Raw genomic sequence first — 24,029 nt, forward strand, 5'->3', positions numbered from 1 at the left:
CGGGCGGGTAAGTGGAGCTGAGTCCATGAAAAGATCAGCCATGATCTTATTGAATGGCGGAGCAGGCTCGAGGGGCCAGGTGGCCTACTCCTGCTCCTAGTTCTTATGTTCTTAAGTCCCCTTAGGATCTTATATGTTTCAATAAGACCATCTCTCGTTCTTCTAAACTCCAATAGATACAGACCAAACCTGTCCAATCTTTCCTCCTAATATAACCCCTTCACTCCAGGAAGCATAGAAGACAAAAGCAGGGAAGTTAAGTCAAAGTTGTATAAAACACTGGGTTTGACCTCAGCCAGAGTCCAGCACTGGGCATCGCTCTTTGGGAAGGATGTGAAGGTGTGAGAGAGAGAGCAGAAAAGATTCACGAGAATGGTTCCGGGATGAGGAACTTGCGTTCCGGAGATAGATGAGAGAAGCTGGGGTCGTCCTCCTTAAACAGAAGAGAAGGTGGAGAGGAGATTTGACGGAGATGTTCAAAATCACGAGGGGGTTGGACAGAGTAGAGAGGGAGAAACTGTTCCCATTGGTAAAAGGATTGAGAACCAGAGGACACAGATTGAAGGGAATTGGTGAAAGAAGCATTGGTGACTCCAGCTCAAACATTCAGCATTCCAGAGGCTTGGGTTTAGTGAGGGTGGGAGCTGGGACACTGGCCAGGGCTGTGTTGGAATAGTGAGTCTGGGCGTAAGCAGGACGCGATTGAGAGTTCCTGAAGGAGATGATTCTGAGGCAGGAGCTGGAGTCGTGCAGCGTTGCGGAGGTGAAGAGATGGTGAGAATAAGGTCAGGAGCTGATCTCGGGGTCAGTAAGGTGGGTGAGATTACAAAGGGTTTCAATCATCCTCTCTCTGCTTTTACTTTCTAGAATCTGGTGCGTTGGTGCGATTCATCGCCTTGTAAAAACGGTGGCACCTGTTGGCAGACTGGCACCACCTATCGGTGTGAGTGTCGGAGCAGCTGGACTGGGCTGTACTGTGATGTGCCCAGCGTGTCTTGTGAGGTGGCTGCTAAACAGCAAGGTAAACCCCCTGCCCACACCAGTACCCTTCCACACCCTTCGACCCCCACCCACACCCTCTGACCCCCCCATGCCCTCCGACCCCCCCCACTCACCCCCATGCCCTTCAACCCCTCTGATCAGCCCTCTGATCTGCTGAGTTTATCCAGCATTTTCTGTTTTTGTTTATTTTCTATCCTTCTTATTAAATTTGATTTGATTTATTATTGTCACATGTATTAACATACAGTGAAAAGTATTGTTTCTTGCGCACTATACAAACAAAGCATACCGTTCATAGAGAAGGAAAGGAGAGAGTGCAGAATGTAGTGTTACAGTCATAGCTAGGGTGTAGAGAAAGATCAACTTAATGCAAGGTAAGTCCATTCAAAACTTAGACAGCAGCAGGGAAGAAGCTGTTCTTGAGTCGGTTGGTACGTGACCTCAGACTTTTGTATCTTTTTCCCAATGGAAGAAGGTGGAAGAGAGAATGTCCGGAGTGCGTGGGGTCCTTAATTATGCTGGCTGCTTTGCTGAGGCAGCGGGAAGTGTAGACAGAGTCAATGGATGGGAGGCTGGTTTGTGTGATGGATTGGGCTACATTCACGACGTTTTGTAGTTTCTTGCGGTCTTGGGCAGAGCAGGAGCCCAGACCAAGCTGTGATACAACCAGAAAGAATGCTTTCTATGGTGCATCTGTAAAAGTTGGTGAGAGTCGTAGCTGACATGCCAAATTTCCTTAGTCTTCTGAGAAAGTAGAGGTGTTGGTGGGGCTTTCTTAACTATAGTGTCGGCGTGGGGGGACCAGGACTGGTTGTTGGTGATCTGGACATCTAAAAACTTGAAGCTCTCGACCCTTTCTACTTCATCCCCATTGATGTAGACAGGGGCATGTTCTCCTTTACGTTTCCTGAAGTCGATAACAATCTCCTTCGTTTTGTTGACATTGAGGGAGAGATTATTGTTGCCGCACCAGTTCACCAGATTCTCTATCTCATTCCTGTACTCTGTCTCGTCATTGTCTGAGATCCGACCCACTACGGTGGTGTCATCAGCAAACCTGAAAATCGAGTTGGAGGGGAATTTGGCCGCACAGTCATAGGTGTATAAGGAGTATAGTAGGGGGCTGAGAACACAGCCTTGTGGGGCACCGGAGTTGAGGATGATCGTGGAGGAGGTGTTGTTGCCTCTCCTTACTGATTGTGGTAAAATGGACAATTTCACATTTTCCCACATTATACTCCTTTTGCCAGATCTTTGCCCATTGACTTAACCTATCTATATCTTTTTGTAATCTTATTATGTTGTCTTCACAACTTACTTTCCTACCTCCCTGTATCAGGAACAAATTTGGCAATCCCTTCATCCCAGTCATTTGTATAAATTGTAAACAGTTGAGGCTCCAGTACTGATCCCTGTAGCACACCACTTGTTACCTCTTGTCAACCTGAAAACTACCTATTTATGCCTACTCTCTGCTTCCTGTTGGCGAGCCAATCTTCTATCCGTGCCAATATGTTACCCCCTATACCATGAGCTTTTATTTTATCCAATATCCTTTGATGTGGCATTATATCAAATGCCTTCTGGAAGTCTAAGTACAGTACATCCACTGGTTCCCCTTTATCCGCAACATATGTGACTCCCATGTAAGAGCACATGTTACATAGCCTCTTCCACCTTCTTCCGTTGGGAAAAAGATACAAAAGTCTGAGGTCACGTACCAACCCACTCAAGAACAACTTCTTCCCTGCTGCTGTCAGACTTTTGAATGGACCTACCTCGCATTAAGTTGATCTTTCTCTACACCCCAGCTATGACTGTAACACTACATTCTGCACTCTCTCCTTTCCTTCTCTATGAACGGTATGCTTTGTGCAGCGCGCAAGAAACAATACTTTTCATTGTATGTTAATACATGTGACAATAATAAATCAAATCAAAATCCTTCTTGAACATGCCCTTGCTGCTGCCTGCAGGCAGTTGTTACCTGTTGCTGTTGCGGGGCAGCACGGTGGCACAGTGGTTGGCACTGCTGCTTCACAGCACCAGGGACCCGGGTTCGATTCCCGGCTCGGGTCACTGTCTGTGTGGAGTCTACACGTTCTCCCCGTGTCTGCGTGGGTTTCCTCCGGGTGCTCCGGTTTCCTCCCACAGTCTGAAAGACGTGCTGGTTAGGGTGCATTGACCCGAACAGACGCCGGAGTGTGGCGACTTGGGGAATTTCACAGTAACTTCATTGCAGTGTTAATGTAAGCCTTACTTGTGACTAATAAATAAACTTTAAAACTTTATTCTGTTCTGCAGGGGTGGAAACAGACCAGTTGTGTCGGAACAGTGGCCTCTGCATTGATGCCGGGAACACCCACCACTGCCGCTGTCAGGCTGGTTATACCGGCAGCTACTGCCAGGAGCAGGTGGATGAATGCGCGCCGAACCCATGCCAGAACGGAGCCACGTGCACCGACTACCTGGGTGGCTACTCCTGCGAGGTGAGGCGTCTGGTGGTCAGTGACACTGGAGGTCAGGGGTCAGTGTCAGGTTTCACTCCAGGAGGGGTCAGGGATTAAGGGTGGGAGTTCGAGGCTCGGCTTATTGGATGTTCTGTTAAACTGAGATCTTGTCCGTCCATTCAGCTGGACCTCAGAGACTCCGGGGTTTGTTTGGATGAAGAACGGGGGCAATTCTGTCCGGTGTCCTGGGACCAATACTGATCCATCAATCTGGTCTTTATCACATTGCAGCTGGTGGGATCTTGCTGTGCTCAACTGCCCTATTTCCCTCATTGTGACACTCTCAAAATAGTGTCATTGTTTATGAAGTATTATGGGATGTCTTGAGAAAGCAGTGTGAGCAATGCTGACTCTTTAATTTCTATCCTGGGGCCTCGAAGTTCCTGCCGGAAGGTTCCGTCTGTGTGTTCTTGATGTCGATGGGTGTGGCTGTGTGAAATGAGTATTTAACCAGGTCCTGTTTGTTTCTCTTCCCCGATCCGACAGTGTGTCGCCGGTTATCATGGGATTAACTGCTCCGAGGAGATTAACGAGTGTCTCTCTCAGCCCTGTGGCAATGGCGGAACCTGCATCAACCTCATCAACACCTACAAATGTTCCTGTCCTCGAGGGACACAGGGTACGAGGCACAGCGTCCCGAGGGTGTGGGGAGGGAAGGGATAATCTTCAAGGTGGGCGTGTGATTGGAGGGGGCTTTGGAGGGGGTGAGTGAAGGTTGGAGGGGGGCGAGTGGGGGTTGGAAGGGGGCGAGTGGGGGTTGGAGGGGGGTGAGTGAAGGTTGGAGGGGGGCGAGTGGGGGTTGGAGGGGGGCGAGTGGGGGTTGGAGGGGGGGCGAGCGGGGGTTGGAGGGGGGGGCGAGCGTGGGTTGGGGGGGCGAGCAGGGGTTGGGGGGGCGAGCAGGGGTTGGAGGGGGGGCGAGCATGGGTTGGGGGGGCGAGCATGGGTTGGGGGGGCGAGCGAGGGTTGGAGGGGGGGCGAGCGGGGGTTGGAGGGGGGGCGAGCGGGGGTTGGAGGGGGGGCGAGCGGGGGTTGGAGGGGGGGGCGAGTGTGGGTTGGAGGGGGGGGCGAGTGTGGGTTGGGGGGGCGAGTGTGGGTTGGGGGGGCGAGCGGGGGTTGGAGGGGGGCGAGCAGGAATTGGAGGGGAGGCGAGTGGGGGGGAGCGACGGTTGGAGGGGGTGAGTGGAGGTTGCAGGGGGTGTGTGTGGGCGAATGAGGGTTGGAGGGAGCGAGCGGAGGTCGGAGGGGGGGCGAATGGGGGTTGGAGGGGGGCGAGTGAGGATGCTCAGTGAGTAAACCCAGAACTGGATCCTGTTAATGTGACTGTCACTAACTGGATCTAACTCTTGTGTCTGGAACATGTGATGGTTTTCCCATTTCCGAACCCGATCTCTCTCTCTTCTCCTCCCTCTTCTCCCCTCTCTGGCCCCACTTTTCTCTCACTCTGTTCCACCCCCTGTCTCTCATTCTTCCTCTCCTTCCTCCTGTCTCTTGCTCCCCCTCTTTCTCTCTCCCTCCCCCATCTCATTCCCTCCCTCTCTCACTATCTCTCATTCCCTCCCTCTCTCACTATCTCTCATTCCCTCTCTCTCTCTCATCCCCCCTCTCTCTCTTCCTCTCTCTCTCTCTCCCTCTCTCTGTCTCTCTCTTTGTCTCTTTCTCTTTCTCTCTCTCTCATTCCCTCTCTCCCTCCTCCAGTCTCTCTTTCCCAGGGGAATTTCACAGTAACTTCATTGCAGTGTTAATGTAAGCCTTACTGGTGACTAATAAAATGAACTTTAACTTTTTAACTTTAACTTTAGTTTTCCCTCTCTCCCAGGTGTGCACTGTGAGATAAACCTGGATGACTGTAACCCCCAGGTTGACTCTCTCTCATTGGACCCTCGTTGTTTTAACAAGGGTCACTGTGTTGACCGTGTGGGAGGTTACAGCTGCATCTGTCCCCCGGGTTTTGTGGGGGAACACTGTGAGGGTGACGTCAACGAGTGTCTGTCCAACCCGTGTGACAGCCGAGGGACCCAGAACTGCGTCCAGCTCGTCAACGCCTTTCACTGCGAGTGCAGGCCAGGTTACACAGGTGAGGGAGGGGAGGCGGGGGTGAGGGAGGGGAGGCGGGGGTGAGGGAGGGGAGGCGGGGGTGAGGGAGGAGGTTGGGTTTGGCTTGGGGGGTTTGCGACGGGGAGGGGGGAGAGGTTTGGGGAGGTTTTGGAGGGGGGAGGGGAACGGGGGGGTTTGTGAGGGGGAGGGGTTTGAAGGGGTTGTGAGGGGGAGGGGTTTGAGGGGATTTGTGAAGTCGGGAGGGGGAGGGGGGTTTTGCGAGGGGGAGGAGTTAGGGGGGTTTGCGAGGGGGAATGGGGTTGGGGGTTTGTGAAGGGGGGAGGGAAGGGGTTTGAGGGGGGGTTTGCAAGCGGGAGGAGTTTGGGGGGGGTTTGTGAAAGGGAGGGGGAGCGGTTTGGGGGGTTTGTGGAGGGGGAGGGGTATGGGGGGGTTCGTGAAGGGGATGGGGGAGGGGCTTGGGGGGTTTGTGAGGGGGAGGGGTATGGGGGTTTGTGAGGGGGAGGGGTATGGGGGGCGGCGGGGGGGTTTATGAGGAGGGGAGGGGTATGGGGGGAGGGGTTTGAGGGTCTAGCCGCGAGGTGATTGAAGGGACGGGTACTGACGGTTCCCTTTCGCTCCAGGTCTCCGGTGTGACCGGGTCTTTGACGGCTGCAAAAGTCGCCCGTGCCGGAACGGTGGGTCCTGTTCCGTCGCCGGTAACACCGCTCACGGCTTCATCTGTCGGTGCCCACCGGTGAGTGCCCTTTAACCTCCGAATCCGGTGTTCCTGACACTGTGTTTAAAAGCCCGCGACACAAACCCTCCCTGTAACTGATCAGAACCTCCTCTCTCTCTCTCCCCCCGCAGGGTTACGAGGGGGCTTCCTGCGAGAATCACGCCAGTACCTGCGGAAATCTGATGTGTCGGAACGGGGGGACGTGTGTGTTGAGTCCGGGGGGGTTGCCTCGCTGTGCCTGTCCCCTGGGGCGAGGGGGAGTGGACTGTCAGCTGCCCACACGGAGCCCCTGTGAGTCCAACCCCTGCTACAATGGGGGTACGTGCGAGAGTGTCCCCACGGAGCCTTTCTACCAGTGCCGCTGCCCCCGGCTCTTTAACGGGTTACAGTGCTTCATCCTGGATTATGAATTTGGAGGGGGAACCGGGCAAGACATCACCCTCCCCCCCAACATTGACCTGGGCTGTGATAAACCCCAGTGTTCCCGTCTCGCCACTAACCGGGTGTGTGATGCCCATTGTAACACCCACACCTGCGACTGGGACGGAGGCGACTGCTCACTGAACTTTAACGACCCCTGGAAGAATTGCTCGCAGGCGCTGCAATGTTGGCGTTACTTTGGAGACGGGAAATGCGACGAACATTGCAACAACGCAGGCTGTCTGTACGATGGATTTGACTGCCAGAGTGTGGAGTCACGGTGCAAGTGAGTCTCTGAGTGGGTTTGAGGAGAGATGGACCGGCGGGGGGGGGGGGGGGGGGGGGGGGGGGGACACAGGCAGGGCGCAGACAAAGTAAAAGTAAAGTTTATTGATCAGTCACAAGTCGGCTTACATTAACACTGCAATGAAGTTACTGTGAAAATCCCCTAGTCGCCACACGCCGGCGCCTGTTCGGCCAATGTTCCCTAACCAGCACGTCTTTGGACTGTGGGAGGAAACCGGAGCACCCGGAGGAAACCCACGCAGACACGGGGAGAACGTGCAGACTCCACACAGACAGTGACCCGAGCTGGGAATCGAACCCGGGTTCCTGGCGCTGTGAGGCAGCGGTGCTAACCACTGTGCCACCGTGCCGCCCCAAGGTAGGGGGACACAGGCAGGACGCTGACAAGGTGAGGGACATAAACAGGGTGCCGACAGCCCGCAGACTGAGGGGGGGGAACGGGCAGTGTAAGAGCGCGATGCCCCTCCGAGACATTTGCGGTCTTGTTAGGAACGAACGGTGTTTATTGAGAGAGAAACCGGGTACGGGGGTCCCCAGCCCAGGCCTGCCCTGGGGCAGAGCTCCCGCTTCTACACACTGACCACGTGGCTGCTCGATGATTCTGCCCCAGAGAGCACTCCACCCTCCGCAGTGATCACTCACTCCCAGTCCCCATTGGTCCCTCCAGTCAGGTCACACCTCTTCTGCGGCGCTGGTTTAAAGAGACAGGCACCACAATCAGTGCAGGCAGCATCAGGGAGGTCGACCCCCAAGGTACAGTCACTGTGGGGGGGGGGGGGGCGGGGGGGGGGGGGAGAGAGAGAGAGAGAGAGAGGGGGAAAAAGATACAAACACAGAGAGAGGCAACAAGAGAGGGACAGACGGAGAGAGAGAGAGGCAGAGGCATAGAGAGAGAGAGAGAGAGAGTTGGAAGAGCAGTTTAGGAGTGTGCAGAGTGAGGACTGAGGTGTGGGGGGGGGGGTTGGGATTAGTGCTGGGGGGGTGGGGGGAGAGCGGGGGAAGGTAGGAGGAGAGGATGGGGGAGTGGCAATGGAGCTGGGGACTCGGGGAGGGGTGGGTGGAAGGAGAGGGGGGTGGGTGATTGATGGATTGTGGAAAAGAATGTGATGAATCTTCACTGTGTCCTGACGCTGATTAACTGAGTTTTCCCTGATTCCCTCCCGGAAGCCCCCTGTATGACCAGTACTGTGAGGACCATTATGGAGATGGACATTGCGACCAGGGCTGTAACAATATTGAGTGTGAATGGGACGGTCTGGACTGTGCCCACGACAAGCCCCAGAAGCTGGCAGACGGCACGCTGGTCCTCATTGTCCTGGTGCCCCCCGAACAGCTCCAGAACAATTCCGTGGGATTTCTCCGTGGGCTCAGCCGTATCCTGCACACCAACGTGAAGTTTAAGAAGCATGCCGGGGGCGACATGATGGTCTATCCGTACTTCGGGAATGAGGCAGAGTTACACAAACACCACGCCAAGCGATCGCTGGAGGCAGTTATCGATGTTTTCAGCCGCGCTAAACGCTCCCTCTACACAACAGTGAACCCGAGACTCCGCAGGGAGTTGGACCAGCAGGAGGTCAAAGGGTAAGTACACACACACACTGTCCGCCTTGTGGGTGGAAACTCCACACAGCCATTCCGTAGGGATAATAGGGAATTCCCCCCCCCCCCGTGACGGGGCCAATATCTGTCCCTCAAACAGAATATTGGATCATGTCCAACGAGAGACATTAACCCCATGACATTCAGTGACATCACCATCGCTGAATCTCCCACTGTCAACATCCTGGGGGTTAGCGTTGACCAGATACTAAACTGGACCCAGCCACATAAACACAGTGGCTACCAGAGCAGGTCAGAGGCTGGGAATCCCGCGGTGAGTAACTCACCTCCTGACTCCCCAGAGCCTGTCCACCATCTACAAGGCACAAGTCAGGAGTTTGATGGAATACTCCCCACTTGCCTGGATGGGTGCAGCTCCAACAAAGCTCAACACCATCCAGGACAAAGCAGCCGCTTGATTGGCACCCCATCCACAAGCATTCACTCCCTCCACCTCCGATGCACAGTGGCAGCAGCCGTGTGTACCATCTACAAGATGCACTGTGGCAACTCACCAAGGCTCCTTAGGCAGCACCTTCCAAACCCTCAACCACTACCATCTAGGAGGACAAGGGCAGCAGATACCTGGGGAATACCACCACCTGGAGGTTCCCCTCCAAGACACCGTCCTGACTGGAAATATATCGCCATTTCTTCACAGTCACTGGTCAAAATCCTGGAACTCCCTCCCTAACAGCACTATGAGTGTACCTACATTACATGGATTGCAGCGGGTTCAAGATCAGCTCACCACCACCTTCTCAAGGGGCATTTAGGGATGGGCAATAAATGCTGGCCCAGCCAGCGATGCCCATGTCCCAGAAATACTTGTGGGATCCTGCTGTGTACAAACGGTGCCTAGATTTCACATCACCTGTGCAGCATTTTGGGATGTCTTCAGGGAGTGAAAGGTACTGTATAAATGCGAGATCTTTATTGTTCCTACCCTAGATCGATTGTGTATCTGGAAATTGATAACCGGCAATGCTACCAGGCTTTCTCAGACTGTTTTGCCAGTGCGACGGATGTGGCAGCTTTCCTGGGTGCCATGGCTTCCCGCGGCAGCCTCCAGCTCCCGTACAACATCGAGGTTGTGCAGAGTAAGTGAGAGTTTCGGATCACCTTTAACCTGCCCCCTACCTTTGAAAAAGGCGGGGAGGGGAGGGAGAAAGGAAAGGAATGATGCATCATCCGACGGTATAATTAGCAGCATCTCAAAGGGCAGTCCCTGCCCTGAGTTATCTGCTGCCAAATCATTAAGGCAAAAAAAAGAATTGATCGGAGTGGTTGGGAAGTTGATGTCTTTGTAGTTGGGATCAGTTTGTAATTCCCGAGATTTTGACAGATTAATCCCGCTGTGCTAATTTGATGATTGCTAAATCCTTTCCCTTCGCCAGAGACGAGAGTTCGACTTCCTTCAAGTCTAAAGAAGAAAAAAAGAAATAAGACCTGGGAGTGTTTTGGGACTTTTTTCTCTCTTCCGTTTATTTCTTTTTGCAATTCTGATTATGCATCGTTTAACTGACCTCATTCCAAGAGTTTATCACACTGACGGAATCATAATTTCTTTCCGTGCTCCTGTATAAAATGTAACACTTGTGGTTTTAAACTCTGCACATACTCCGAGTGCATCTCCCTCTCTTCCTCCATCCGCCTTTCCATCTCTCTCTGTCCGTCTGACTCTCTCCGTCCCTTGGACTCTATCTGCCTCGGTCTCTTTCTGTCTCTCTCCATCTCTCTTTGTCTGTGTCCATCTCTTTCCTTCACTGTCTCTCCATCTCTCTTTCTCTCACTCGCTCTTTCACACTTGTCTCTCTCCACTGCCCTCTCTGACTCTCTCTTCCTGCCTCGGTCTCTCTGTTTCTATTTCTCTTTCTGTCTCTCTCCATCTCTCTCTCTTTGTCTGTGTCCATCTCTTTTCTGTCCTTCTATCTTTCCTTCACTGTCTCTCCATCTCTCTTTCTCTCTCTCTCTCGCTCTTTCACACTTGTCTCTCTTCACTGTTCACTCTGACTCTTTCTTCCTGCCTCGGTCTCTCTCTTTCTGTCTCGCTCCATCTCTGTCCTTCTCTTTGTCTCTCCATCTCTCTCTTGCTGTCTTTCTCTCTCTCTCTCGCTCACTCCTTCACGCTTGTCTTTCTTCACTGCCCTCTCTCGCTTTCTCTCTTTTCCTCTCTCTCTGATGCAGTGTGGTTTGATAAATTCCTCCTTCTTCCCTCTCTCCAGGTAAGAATGATCTGACTCCTCCTGACGTTAACCTTTACCCCATGTATGTGGTGGTGTCAGTGCTTATCTTCCTTGCCTTCATTGGGATGGGGGTGCTGGTCTCCCGCAAGAGGCATCGCGAGCACGGCCAGCTGTGGTTCCCTGAAGGTTTCAAGGTCACGGAGAGCAGTAAGAAGAAGCGCCGGGAGCCAGTGGGCGAGGATTCGGTTGGGTTGAAGTAAGTTGGGTGTTTGATCCATTTGCTGTCAGTGGTTTATCTGTTGCAAAGAGCAGGGCTCAGTGTAGGGGGAGATTTCCAGCCTATTTATGTGATTGTCTAACACACAGCTTCTCCGTTTCAAATCCAGGTGTTTGTTTAAACTAACATTCATACTCTGGGTCACAGCGGCTTGACACAATGGCTGCCCCGTAACAGCAATGTCCACTCACTCACTCATAAAGCAAGCATACACCATTGGGCTGAATGGCCTGTTTCTGTGCTGTACGTTAATTGCAATTCTATTTTACAGTCTTGTGTGTGTGTGTGTGTCTCTCTCCGTGTCTGTGTCTGTGCCCCTGTCTGTGTGTTTGTCTTTGTTTGTCTCTGTGTCCCCCTCTATTTGTGTGTGTGTGTGTGTGTGTGTGTGTGTGTGTGTCTCTCTGTTTCTACCTGCCGCTCTCTCTATCTCTCTCTCTCGCCGGAACTTCACCACCCGGCCTGCCGCGGAATCGGAGCGGGCGAGGGGGCGGAGAACGGAAATGTCCGTTGACCTCGGGCGGGAATTTCAGATCCCGCTCGAGCAAAGCGGTAAAATCCCGACCTCTCTGTGTGTGCGTCTGTCTCTCTGTTTGTATGTGTGTCTGTCTGTGTGTCTGTCTGTCTGTGTGTGTCTGTTTGTCTCTCTGTTTGTATGTGTGTCTGTCTGTGTGTCTGTCTGTGTGTGTGTGCGTCTGTTTGTCTCTCTGTTTGTCTGCGTATCTGTGTGTGTGTGTGTGTGTATCTGCCTCTGTGTGTGTGTGCGTGTGTGTGTGTGTATCTGCCTCTGTGTGTGTGTGCGTGTGTGTGTGTGTGTATCTGCCTCTGTGTGCGTGTGTGTGTGCGTATCTGCGTGTGTGTATCTGCCTCTGTGTGTGCGTGTGTGTGTGTGTGTATCTGCCTCTGTGTGTGCGTGTGTGTGTGTGTATCTGCCTCTGTGTGTGCGTATCTGCGTGTGTGTATCTGCCTCTGTGTGTGCGTATCTGCGTGTGTGTATCTGCCTCTGTGTGTGCGTGTGTGTATCTGCCTCTGTGTGTGCGTGTGTGTGTGTATCTGCCTCTGTGTGTGCGTGTGTGTGTGTGTGTATCTGCCTCTGTGTGTGCGTGTGTGTGTGTGTATCTGCCTCTGTGTGTGCGTGTGTGTGTGTGTATCTGCCTCTGTGTGTGTGTGTGTGTGTGTGTATCTGCCTCTGTGTGTGCGTGTGTGTGTGTGTGTGTATCTGCCTCTGTGTGTGTGTGTGTGTGTGCGCGTGTGCGTGCGTGTGCGTGTGTGTGTCTCTGTGTGTGTGTGTGTGTGCGTGTGTGTGTGTGTGTGTGTCTCTGTGTGTGTGTGTGTCTCTGTGTGTGCGTGTGTGTGTGTGTGTGTGTCTCTGTGTGTGTGTGTGTGTGTGCGTGTGTGTGTGTGTCTCTGTGTGTGTGTGTGTGTGTGTGTGTCTCTGTGTGTGTGTGTGTGTGTGTGTGTCTCTGTGTGTGCGTGTGTGTGTGTGTCTGTGTGTGTGTGTGTGTGCGTGCGTGTGTGTGTGTCTCTGTGTGTGCGTGTGTGTGTGCGTGTGCGTGCGTGTGCGTGCGTGTGCGTGTGCGTGTGTGTGTGTGTGTGAGTGTGTGTGTGTGTCTCTGTCGCTCTCTCTGTGTCTGTTTGGATTTTCTGCCTCTTATTCTGTTGCTGTTGCTCTCCCCATTTACTCTTTTATTTCTGTGTGTGTCTATTTTCTCTCTCTCTCTCTCTCTCTCTCGTGTTCTTACACACTCAGCCTTTCGCTGATTCGCTTTCACTCAATGTCTGCTTCATCTCTAAATATCTCAGTGCTCTGTTCATGTACACACTCACGCTAACAGGCCCATAATCTCCCGCATTCACCGAACGTCCCTCGTACCTGGAACATTCCAGTAAATCTCCTCCGCTCCCTCTCCAAGATCTTGACATCCTTCCTAAGGTGTGGAGCCTGGAATTGGAAACAATATTGGGGGCTAATGGGCGATTTACTTAAAAAATAATCTTCCCCGGCCCCACGGTGATTTACACTGGGGTCGGCAAGGCCTGGGAAGGGGAGTTTGCTCTTGTCCAAACTGAGATCCTTTTGGTCACAATGGCTGTTTCTGCCCAGCTGGCAGGAGGATTTACCCGCCGTGGGAAAATAAACTTACCCCGAAAAAGAATGGGCCTCGATCGTAGGGAGGGAGGGGGGGCTGCAGCTCCTTCTGAAGGCCCCCCTTGGCTGCAGAGGTCCACCTTTAAGGTCCAGCAGCCACTGGAGCTCCCCCTCCCAGCCGTTTCCCTGGACTCCCATTTGCCCTCCCTCCACCCCCAGTCCCTTCGTGCCCAGGGCCCCGGGACTCGTGCCCAGGGACTCGGGCCCAGGGCCCCGGGACTCGTGCCCAGGGCCCCGGGACTCGTGCCCAGGGACTCGGGCCCAGGGCCCCGGGACTCGTGCCCAGGGCCCCGGGACTCGGGCCCAAGGCCCCGGGACTCGGGCCCAAGGCCCCGGGACTCGTGCCCAAGGCCCCGGGACTCGTGCCCAGGGCCCCGGGACTCGTGCCCAGGGCCCCGGGACTCGTGCCCAGGGCCCCGGGACTCGTGCCCAGGGCCCCGGGACTCGTGCCCAGGGCCCCGGGACTCGTGCCCAGGGCCCCGGGACTCGTGCCCAGGGCCCCGGGACTCGTGCCCAGGGCCCCGGGACTCGTGCCCAGGGCCCCGGGACTCGTGCCCAGGGCCCCGGGACTCGTGCCCAGGGCCCCGGGACTCGTGCCCAGGGCCCCGGGACTCGGGCCCAGGGACTCGGGCCCAGGGGCTCGGGCCCAGGGCCCCGGGACTCGGGCCCAGGGACTTGGGCCCAGGGCCCCGGGACTCGTGCCCAGGGCCCCGGGACTCGGGCCCAGGGCCCCGGGACTCGGGCCCAGGGGCTCGGGCCCAGGGCCCCGGGACTCGGGCCCAGGGACTTGGGCCCAGGGCCCCGGGACTTGGGCCCAGGGCCCCGGGACTCGGGCCCAGGCTGGCATCTGATGTTCCACTTCTGCCATTGTTGCTGCAGGGATTGGAGAGATAGCAGCCAATCAGGTTGGCGGCAGCTCTCTGCGGTGGGACTGGGTGAGGGGCTGAAGTCCCACTCGGACACAGGAAGGGAAAGCCCACCGTCCGTAACTTCCAGTCGTCACCTGTCTCAGATATGGAATGAAGTGGCTCTGTAACACTCTGTGTTTCCATCCCTCTAACTCATTCCTCAATGTTGAAAGAGGCTCTTCTACAATTACTCCCACTCATCCTTCACATTTTCCCACTCGGAGAACTCTGGAATATCGATTTGAAGGGAAAAATATCCCCTCTCTCTCTCTCATTGTTTTCTGGCAGGTCTGATTAGTGATTATTTTGATTTGATTTATTATTGTCACATGTATTAACATTCAGTGAAAAGTATTGTTTCTTGCGCGCTGCACAGACAAAGCATACTGTTCATAGAGAAGGAAAGGAGAGAGTGCAGAACGTAGTGTTACAGTCATAGCTAGGGTGTAGAGAAAGATCAACTTCATAGAATCCCTACAGTGCAGAAGGAGGCCATTCAGCCCATCGGGTCTGTACCGACTACAATCCCACCCAGGCCCCATTCCCGCAACCTCAAGCATTTAACCTGCTAATCCACTTGACACTAGGGTCAATTTAGCATGGCCAATCAACGTAACCCACACATCTTTGGACTATGGGAGGAAACTGGAGCATCCGGAGGAAACCCACGCAGACACGGGGCGAACGTGCAAACTCCACACAGACAGTGACCCAAGCTGGGAATTGAACCTGGGACCCTGGCGCTGTGAGGCAGCAGTGATAACCACTGTGCCACCGTGCCCCCGCAAAAGTGGTAAGCCTGAGGATCGGGAGCATTTTACAATTCTACAATTCTTTTTCCCGACGGAAGAAGGTGGAAGAGAGAATGTCCGGGGTGCGTGGGGTCCTTAATTATGCCGGCTGCTTTGCCGAGGGAGTGGGAAGTGTAGACAGAGTCAATGGATGGATAGTTGCTCTATCTGGTCAGGGAGTGATGAGATAAGGAGGGGATTGCCGAGGTCACTCACTCCTGATAATGAACTGTCCGCAGGCCCTTGAAGAATGTTTCTGATGGAGCGCTAATGGACGATAATCAGAATGAGCACTGGGCTGATGACAGCGGCACTGACACCAAGAGGTTCAAGGTAAGACATCCTATACAACACGCTCCCTTCAACTTTCCCTCTGTCTCTCCACCCCTCCGTCTCCCCCCTTCTCTGTCTCTCCCCCCTTCTCTGTCTTTCCCCCCTCTCTGTCTCCCCCCTTCTCTGTCTTTCCCCCCTCTCTGTCTTTCCCCCTTCTCTGTCTCCCCCCCTCTCTCTGTCTCTCCCCCCCTCTCTCTGTCTCTCCCCCTCTCTCTCTGTCTCTCCCTCCCTCTCTCTGTCTCTCCCCCCTCTCTCTCTGTCTCTCCCTCCCTCTCTCTGTCTCTCCTCCCTCTCTCTCTGTCTCTCTCTCTCTGTCTCTCTGTTTCTCTCTCTGTCTCTCTCTCTGTCTCCTTCTCTTTGTCTCTCTCCCTCTCTCTCTCCCTCTCTCTCTCCCTCTCTCTCTCCCTCTCTCTCTCTCTGTCTCTCTCTCTGTCTCTCTCTCTGTCTCTCTCTCTGTCTCTCTCTCTGTCTCTCTCTCTGTCTCTGTCTCTGTCTCCCTCTCTCTCTGTCTCCTTCTCTTTCTCTCCCTCCCTCTCTCTCTGTCTCTCCCCTCTCTCTCTCTGTGTCTCTCTCTGTCTCTCTCTCTGTCTCTCTGTCTCCCTCTCTCACTGTCTCTCTGTCTCCCTCTCTCTCTCTCTCCTTCTCTCCCCCTCTCTGTGTGGACGAATATCGATCGGTTTTGTTCTGTTTTCTCTCTCGGGCAGTTTGAGGAACAGGTGATATTGGTGAACCGTGAGGACCACACTGACCACAGGCAGTGGACACAACAACATCTGGATGCTGCAGATCTCCGACCGCCCACCATGGCCCCCACCCCTCCGCAGGGCGAGATTGAGTCTGACTGTATGGACGTCAATGTCAGAGGCCCAGGTAGCTTATAGACACACTGTATATAATACACAACACACTGCGTATAATATACAACACACTGCATATAATATACAACACACTGCATATAATATACAACACACTGCGTATAATATACAACACACTGCATATAATATACAACACACTGTATATAATACACAACACACTGTATATAATACACAACACACTGTATATAATACACAACACACTGTATATAATATACAACACACTGAATATAATACACAACACACTGTATATAATATACAACACACTGTATATAATATACAACACACTGTATATAATACACAACACACTGTATATAATATACAACACACTGCATATAATATACAACACACTGCATATAATACACAACACACTATATAATACACAACACACTGTATATAATATACAACACATTGTATATAATACACACACACTGTATATAATATACAACACACTGTATATAATATACAACACACTGTATATCATATATAACACACTGTATATAACATACAACACACTGTATATAATATATAACACTGTATATAATATACAACACACTGTATATAATATACAACACACTGTATATAATATACAACACTGTATATAATATACAACACACTGCATATAATATACAACACACTGCATATAATATACAACACACTGCATTTAATATACAACACACTGCATTTAATATACAACACACTGCATTTAATATATAACACACTGTATATAATATACAACACACTGTGTATAATATACAACACACTGCATATAATATACAACACACTGTGTATAATATACAACACACTGCATATAATATACAACACACTGCATATAATATACAACACACTGCATATTAATATACAACACACTGGATATAATATATAACACACTGTATATAATATACAACACACTGGATATAATATATAACACACTGTATATAATATACAACACACTATGTGAATGTGGGACGAACTCACCGTGCGGTGTTACTGACACTCATTCCCGGTGTGGGTGGGGGTGCGGGCAGGGGGGTGGGAGTGGGCAGGAGGTGGGGGTGTGGGTGGGGGTGCGGGCAGGGGGGTGGGTGTGGGCAGGAGGTGGGGGTGTGGGTGGGGGTGCGGGCAGGGCGGGTGGGTGTGGGCAGGAGGTGTGGGTGGGGGTGGGCAGGAGGTGTGGGTGGGTGTGCGGGCAGGGGGGTGGGTGTGGGCAGGAGGTGGGGGTGGGGGTGCGTGCAGGGGGGTGGCTGTGGGCAGGAGGTGGGGGTGTGGGCAGGGGGTGGGCGTGGGCAGGAGGTGGGGGTGTGGGTGGGGGTGCGGGCAGGGGGGGTGGGTGGGGGTGCGGGCAGGGGGGTGGCTGTGGATGGGGGTGTGGGTGGGGGTGTGGGCAGGGGGGTGGGTGTGGGCAGGAGGTGGGGTGTGGGTGGGGGTGCGGGCAGGGGGGTGGGTGTGGGCAGGAGGTGTGGGTGGGTGTGCGGGCAGGGGGGTGGGTGCGGGCAGGGGGGTGGGTGTGCAGGGGGGGTGGGCGTGGGCAGGAGGTGGGGGTGTGGGTGGGGGTGCGGGCAGGGGGGTGGGTGGGGGTGCGGGCAGGGGGGTGGCTGTGGATGGGGTGTGGGTGGGGGTGTGGGCAGGGGGGTGGGTGTGGGCGGGAGGTGGGGGTGTGGGTGGGGGTGCGGGCAGGGGGGTGGGTGTGGGCAGGAGGTGTGGGTGGGTGGGCGGGCAGGGGGGTGGGTGTGGGCAGGGGGGTGGGGTGTGGGGCAGGGGGTGGGTGTGGGCAGGGGGGTGGGTGTGTGGGTGGGGGTGCGGGCAGGGGGGTGGGAGTGGGCAGGGGGTGGGGGTGTGGGTGGGGGTGCGGGCAGGGGGGTGGGATTGGGCAGGGGGTGGGGGTGTGGGTGGGGGTGCGGGCAGGGGGTGTGGGTGGGGGTGCGGGCAGGGGGGTGGGTGTGGGCAGGAGGTGTGGGTGGGTGTGCGGGCAGGGGGGTGGGTGTGGGCAGGGGGGTGGGTTGGGCGGGGAGGTGGGTGTGGGCAGGAGGTGGGGGTGTGGGTGGGGTGCGGGCAGGGGGGTGGGTGTGGCAGGGGGTGGGTGTGGGCAGGGGGGGTGGGTGTGGGCAGGAGGTGGGGGTGTGGGTGGGGGTGCGGGCAGGGGGGTGGGTGTGGGCAGGAGGTGGGGGTGTGGGTGGGGGTGCGGGCAGGGGGGTGGGTGTGGGACAAGCTCGCCGTGCGGTGTTACTGACGCTCATTCCCCGGTTTGTGTCCACAGATGGCTTCACCCCTCTGATGATCGCCTCATGCAGTGGGGGGGGTCTGGAGTCGGCCAATAGTGAGGAGGAAGTGGACGACGCCTCGGGCAATCTGATCTCTGATTTTATCTACCAGGGTGCCAGCCTCCACAACCAGACGGACCGCACGGGTGAGACCGCCCTCCACTTGGCGGCTCGCTATGCTCGCTCCGATGCTGCCAAACGCCTCCTGGAATCCAGCGCTGATGCCAACATCCAGGACAACATGGGCAGGACTCCGCTCCACGCTGCCGTGGCTGCCGACGCCCAGGGAGTTTTCCAGGTGCGTTCAGGGCTTCGAGTCCCACTTTCACCACAATGTCACCCAGTCCGAGCACAGGATCCATCCCGATCCGGTATTAATGGGGAAAAGCCTAGAGGGAATGGACAACTCCCCCCCCCCCCCCACCCCCCCCACCACACCACCCCCCCCACCACACCACCCCCCCCACCACACCACCCCCCCCACCACACCACCCCCCCGCCCAACCCCCCCGCGTCCCTGCACCCCCCGCAACCCAGCGCCGTCCCTGCGCCCTCCCTGCGCCCTCCCCGCGTCCCTGCACCCTCCCTGCGCCCTCCCCGTGTCCCTGCGCCCTCCCCGTGTCCCTGCGCCCTCCCTGCGCCCTCCCCGTGTCCCTGCGCCCTCCCCGCGTCCCTGCGCCCTCCCCGCGTCCCTGCGCCCTCCCCGCGTCCCTGCGCCCTCCCCGCGTCCCTGCGCCCTCCCCGCGTCCCTGCGCCCTCCCCGCGTCCCTGCGCCCTCCCCGCGTCCCTGCGCCCTCCCCGCGTCCCTGCGCCCTCCCCGCGTCCCTGCGCCCTCCCCGCGTCCCTGCGCCCTCCCCGCGTCCCTGCGCCCTCCCCGTGTCCCTGCGCCCTCCCCGTGTCCCTGCACTCTCCCCGTGCTAGTGTTCTTGGTCTGTGTTTCCTGTCCGCGTTCCCTGTCCGCGTTCCCTGTCCGCGTTCCCGGTCCGCGTTCCCGGTCCGCGTTCCTGATCCGTCATTGTTTGATTGGCAGATTCTGATCCGGAACCGAGCGACTGATTTGGACGCGCGGATGCACGATGGGACCACGCCCCTAATCCTGGCTGCTCGCCTGGCTGTGGAGGGGATGGTGGAGGAGCTGGTGAATTGTCACGCGGATGTCAACGCCGTGGACGACTTTGGTACGAGGCTGCCTGATCGCCGGGGGGGGGGGGGGGGGGGGGGGGCTGGGTAGGAGGGGCTGGGATGGGGGCGGTGCTGGGGGGGGGGGCTGGGGTAGGGGGAGCTGGGATGGGGAGGTTGCTGGGGGGGTGGGAATCTCATACTGGGTCAAATGGGTGGCTTGGGAGTGACTTATTAGAGGTGTATTGGGGTCAGGGGTCACTGATCGCAGGTGAAAGGTGGGTTCAGAGGTCACTCGCTGAATGCAGAGTGCGAGTTCGCTGTTTAGAGGTGGGCTGCCGGGGTCAGAGGTCACTGATTGAACCCTGCAGTCAGGCCCGGGGTCACTGGTACTGACAGGATGTGTTTGTGTTCCCAGGAAAATCGGCCCTGCACTGGGCAGCTGCCGTCAACAACGTGGAGGCAACAATGGTGCTCCTTAAAAACGGAGCCAATAAGGACATGCAGGACAACAAGGTAAGGAAACGGGAGCTATACTGACACGGGGGTGAGTGCGGAGGCGAGTGGTAAGGGGGCACCGATAGACAGGCGCAGGAGATAATCAGCAGAAAAATAGAGGAGGGGAGCTGGGAACAGATTTTATTTTACTCGGCGAGTTGTTCCCGGTCAGGGAATGTAGATTTGGGCGGCACGGTAGCACAGTGGTTAGCACTGCTGCCTCACAGCACCGGGGTCCCGGGTTCGATTCCCGGCTTGGGTCACTGTCTGTGTGGAGTTTGCACATTCTCCTCGTGTCTGCGTGGGTTTCCTCCGGGTGCTCCGGTTTCCTCCCAAAGATGTGCGGGTTAGGTTGATTGGCCAGGTTAAAAAAAAAATGCCCCTTAAGAGTCCTGAGATGCGTAGGTTAGAGGGATTAGCGGGTAAATATGTGGGGATAGGGCCTGGGTGGGATTGTGGTCGGTGCAAGACTCGATGGGCCGAATGGCCTCCTTCTGCACTGTAAGGATTCTATGATTTCTATGATCTGGAAGGTGCTGCCTGAAAAGGCGGCGGAAGCAGATTCAACAGGAACTTTCAAAAGGGAACTGGAGAAATACTGGAAAAAGAAATAATTTCCAGGACAGTGGGAAAGAATCAAGGGTGAGATTGGATTAATTGGGGTCGCTCTTTCAAAGGGACCACATAGGCACGATGGGCTGAATGGCCTCCTGTGCTGGATGATTGGATGTTATGCATTGTTACTTGGGGTGGTACGGTGGCACAGTCTCACAGCACCAGGGTCCCGGGCTCGATTCCCGGCTCGGGTCACTGTCTGTGCAGAGTTTGCATGTTCTCCCCGTGTCTGCGTGGGTTTCCTCCGGGTGCTCCGGTTTCATCCCACAGTCCGAAAGATGTGCTGGTTAAGTGGATTGGCCATGCTAAGTTGACCTTAGTGTCAGGGGGACTAGCAAGGGTAAATGCCTGGGGTTATGGGGATAGGGACTGGGTGGGATTGTGGTCGGTGCAGACTCAATGGGCCGAATGGCCTCTTTCTGCACTGTAGGGATTCTATAGGCTTTAGTGTGTTTGACTTTGTCTCTCCTTCCGGGTTTGACCCTTGTTAATCTCTGGTTCCTCTGTCTCCCCCCAGGAAGAGACGCCGCTGTTCCTGGCAGCTCGGGAAGGGAGTTACGAGACAGGCAAACTCCTGCTCGAACACTTTGCTAACCGTGAGATCACTGACCACATGGACCGTCTGCCTGGAGACATTGCCCAGGACCGCATGCACCACGACATCGTGAGGCTGCTGGACGAATACAACCTGGTGAGGAGCCCCCAGGTACAAATGGGGCCCAACGCGACCACCACCCTCTCCCCGCCAATCTGCTCGCCCAATGGCTACGTGTCCAACCTCAAAGCAGCCAGCCACAGCAAGAAGACTCGGAAGAATGGCGCCAAGACCGGGAGCAGCAAGGAGACCAAAGAGGCCAAGGCAAAGAGGAAGAAATCCCAGGATGGCAAGGGGAGCCTATTGGACAGCTCGGCTGTCCTGTCTCCTGTTGATTCCATGGAATCCTCCCACACCTACCTCTCCGACGTGTCTTCTCCTCCTCTCTTGACGTCACCATTCCAGCAATCGCCCACCATTCAACTCAATCACTTGCAAGGGTTAACTGGGGATGGGCACCTGAATCTGGGCCACCTGGGCATGGGCAGCAAGCAGGAGCTGGCCCTGAGTGGGTCCAACAGGATGGTCTTTGAATCGGTGACTCCTCATCTCTCTCATCTCCCCACCTCCAACGGGCAGCCAATGGGAAATGCTTCAATGGGCATGAGCCTGGGAGGAGCTGGGACTATGAGAGGCCAGTGCGATTGGCTGGCTCGGATGCAGGCTGGAATGGCCCAGAATCCCTACAACGGCCTGAGGAACACCCAGACCGGGGGGCTCCAGCAGAACCAGCACAGGATGATGACCTCCTTACACAACGGCATGCCCAACACATCGTTATCTCAGATTGTAAACTACCAGGCTCTGCCCAACAACACTAGGCTGGCACAGCCCCATCTGATGCAGCAGCAGTCACAGGGCATGCAACCACTCAACGCCATGTCCAATGGAAACACTCACCCCACGAGTCAGAGCTACTGCAGTGATTCGAGGCAGAATGATTTACCCCCAATGGGAGGCAGCAACCTCCCCATTCACATGACTTCCGTTCAGGAAAGCCAGCTGGTGCAGACGACAATGCCAAGCTCCATGGCCACCACCCAGTTCCTGACTCCCCCTTCGCAGCACGGATACTCTTCCTCCATGGACAACACCCCGAACCACCCCTTCCCATTGGCCGACCACCCTTTCCTCACCCCATCCCCCGAATCCCCTGACCAATGGTCAAGCTCCTCTCCGCACTCCAACATGTCGGATTGGTCAGAAGGCATCTCCAGTCCCCCGACCAGCATGCACTCCCAAATGGGACACCTCTCTGACCAGGTCTTCAAGTGAAACTAACCCCCTCCCTTCCCCCCCCCCGTGCCCTCCCCCGAGACCCTCCTCTCGTCCCCAAAGCCCCCCGACCACATCGAGCTCATTGCCGGGTTCAGACCTCTCAGAGATGGAGGGGGACCGACTGAAGCATCTGATTGGGCGATGGGAGAGCCTTGGATTGGACTTTAAGTTTCTGTTTGGCGTTGGGTTTTAGACAAACGCGGACGGGGCAGTTTTGTTCTTTGCTTTTGTTTAATTTATTTATGTACTTTTCCATTTTTATTGCGTTTTTTAATTTAATTCATGGATGGATTTTATTTGTTGGTGATTGAGAAACCAGCGTGTGATTGCTGAACTCTCCATCACCAGCCCAGGCAGTTAGAGACTGTAACTTGTGTAGAAACCTGACACCTTTTTAAAACAAAATTATATAGCTGATACTCGTGTCAACCCATTTTAGCCAAATGATTTGTTGCTAATGTATAAAATAGTCTGACTTATATTTATATCAGCTCTGAATCTCCCAGAGAAAGGATTAAAAATGAGCCATGTAAATGTGTGTTTACACTTACCGGACCTCACGCTCACTCACTCACTCACTCTCTCACTCATTCACACTCACACTCTTTCACTCATTCACTTACTCACGCACTCACTCACTCACTCGCTCACTCACTCACTCACTCACTCACACTCACTCACCTCATTCACCTCACTCACTCACTCACTCATTCACTTACTCACTCACTCGCTCACTCACCTCACTCACTCGCTCACTCACCTCGCTCGCTCGCTCACTCACCTCACTCGCTCGCTCACTCACCTCACTCACCTCACTCACTCACTCACTCACTCACTTACTCGCTCATTCACTCACACACACACTCACTCGCTCACACTTACACTCACTCGCACACACATAGTCACACTCATTCACATATTAATTCACACAGTTACAATTCTTTCACACGCATGCACACATCACACTTGTACACTCACACTCTGAAACTCAAATTCACACATTCTTACACACTCACACACACACACACACACACTGGCTCACACACGCACACACACTTGCACACACACACACACTGGCTCACACACACACACACTGGCTCACACACACACACACTCACACACACACACACACACACAGTGGCTCACACACACACACACACTCACACACACACTCACACTCACACTCACACACACACACACACACACACACTCGCTCACTGCTGTGCAGTCACATAGACACCCAGGGGTGCTGTGAGGGGTGAACCAGCTGCAGGTTGGATGGGATGGACGATGGTCACATCTGGAGCAGTGGCAGACGGCACAGCTGGAGCTCTCAGTGTTATGGTGAAGATTCTAAACTGACTCTCGTGGTCTCAGCCCCTGAATGAACCCCGGAACGTGAGCACTTGTAAGAGAGGCTTTTAACTTTAGTTTTTTTGTAACCACCTCGTGAAGGCCTTTGTTTATCTGAATTATTACAATAATGACACTATTTTTTCGAATGGCGTGTAAGTTATTCTGGGGTGGGGGAGGGAGACAC

At 54.8% G+C, this 24,029-nt stretch overlaps 1 protein-coding gene across 1 annotated transcript; it reads left to right on the forward strand.

The window, feature by feature from the left end:
* Window positions 1-867: 867 nt before the first annotated feature.
* LOC144490232 (neurogenic locus notch homolog protein 1-like) lies at window positions 868-24,029 on the forward strand (the record flags this gene model as incomplete). The annotated part of the gene is made up of 15 exons (XM_078208027.1): window positions 868-1,021; window positions 3,307-3,491; window positions 3,999-4,131; window positions 5,329-5,586; window positions 6,188-6,300; window positions 6,414-6,988; window positions 8,176-8,592; window positions 9,562-9,710; window positions 10,836-11,052; window positions 15,158-15,251; window positions 15,956-16,121; window positions 18,381-18,682; window positions 19,415-19,562; window positions 19,922-20,019; window positions 21,134-24,029. Coding segments are annotated over 15 exons (4,362 nt in total), but the record flags the coding sequence as incomplete, so codon positions are not given.

Source organism: Mustelus asterias, unplaced genomic scaffold (assembly GCF_964213995.1).
Source record: "Mustelus asterias unplaced genomic scaffold, sMusAst1.hap1.1 HAP1_SCAFFOLD_3049, whole genome shotgun sequence".
NCBI classification, from domain to species: Eukaryota; Metazoa; Chordata; class Chondrichthyes; order Carcharhiniformes; family Triakidae; genus Mustelus; species Mustelus asterias.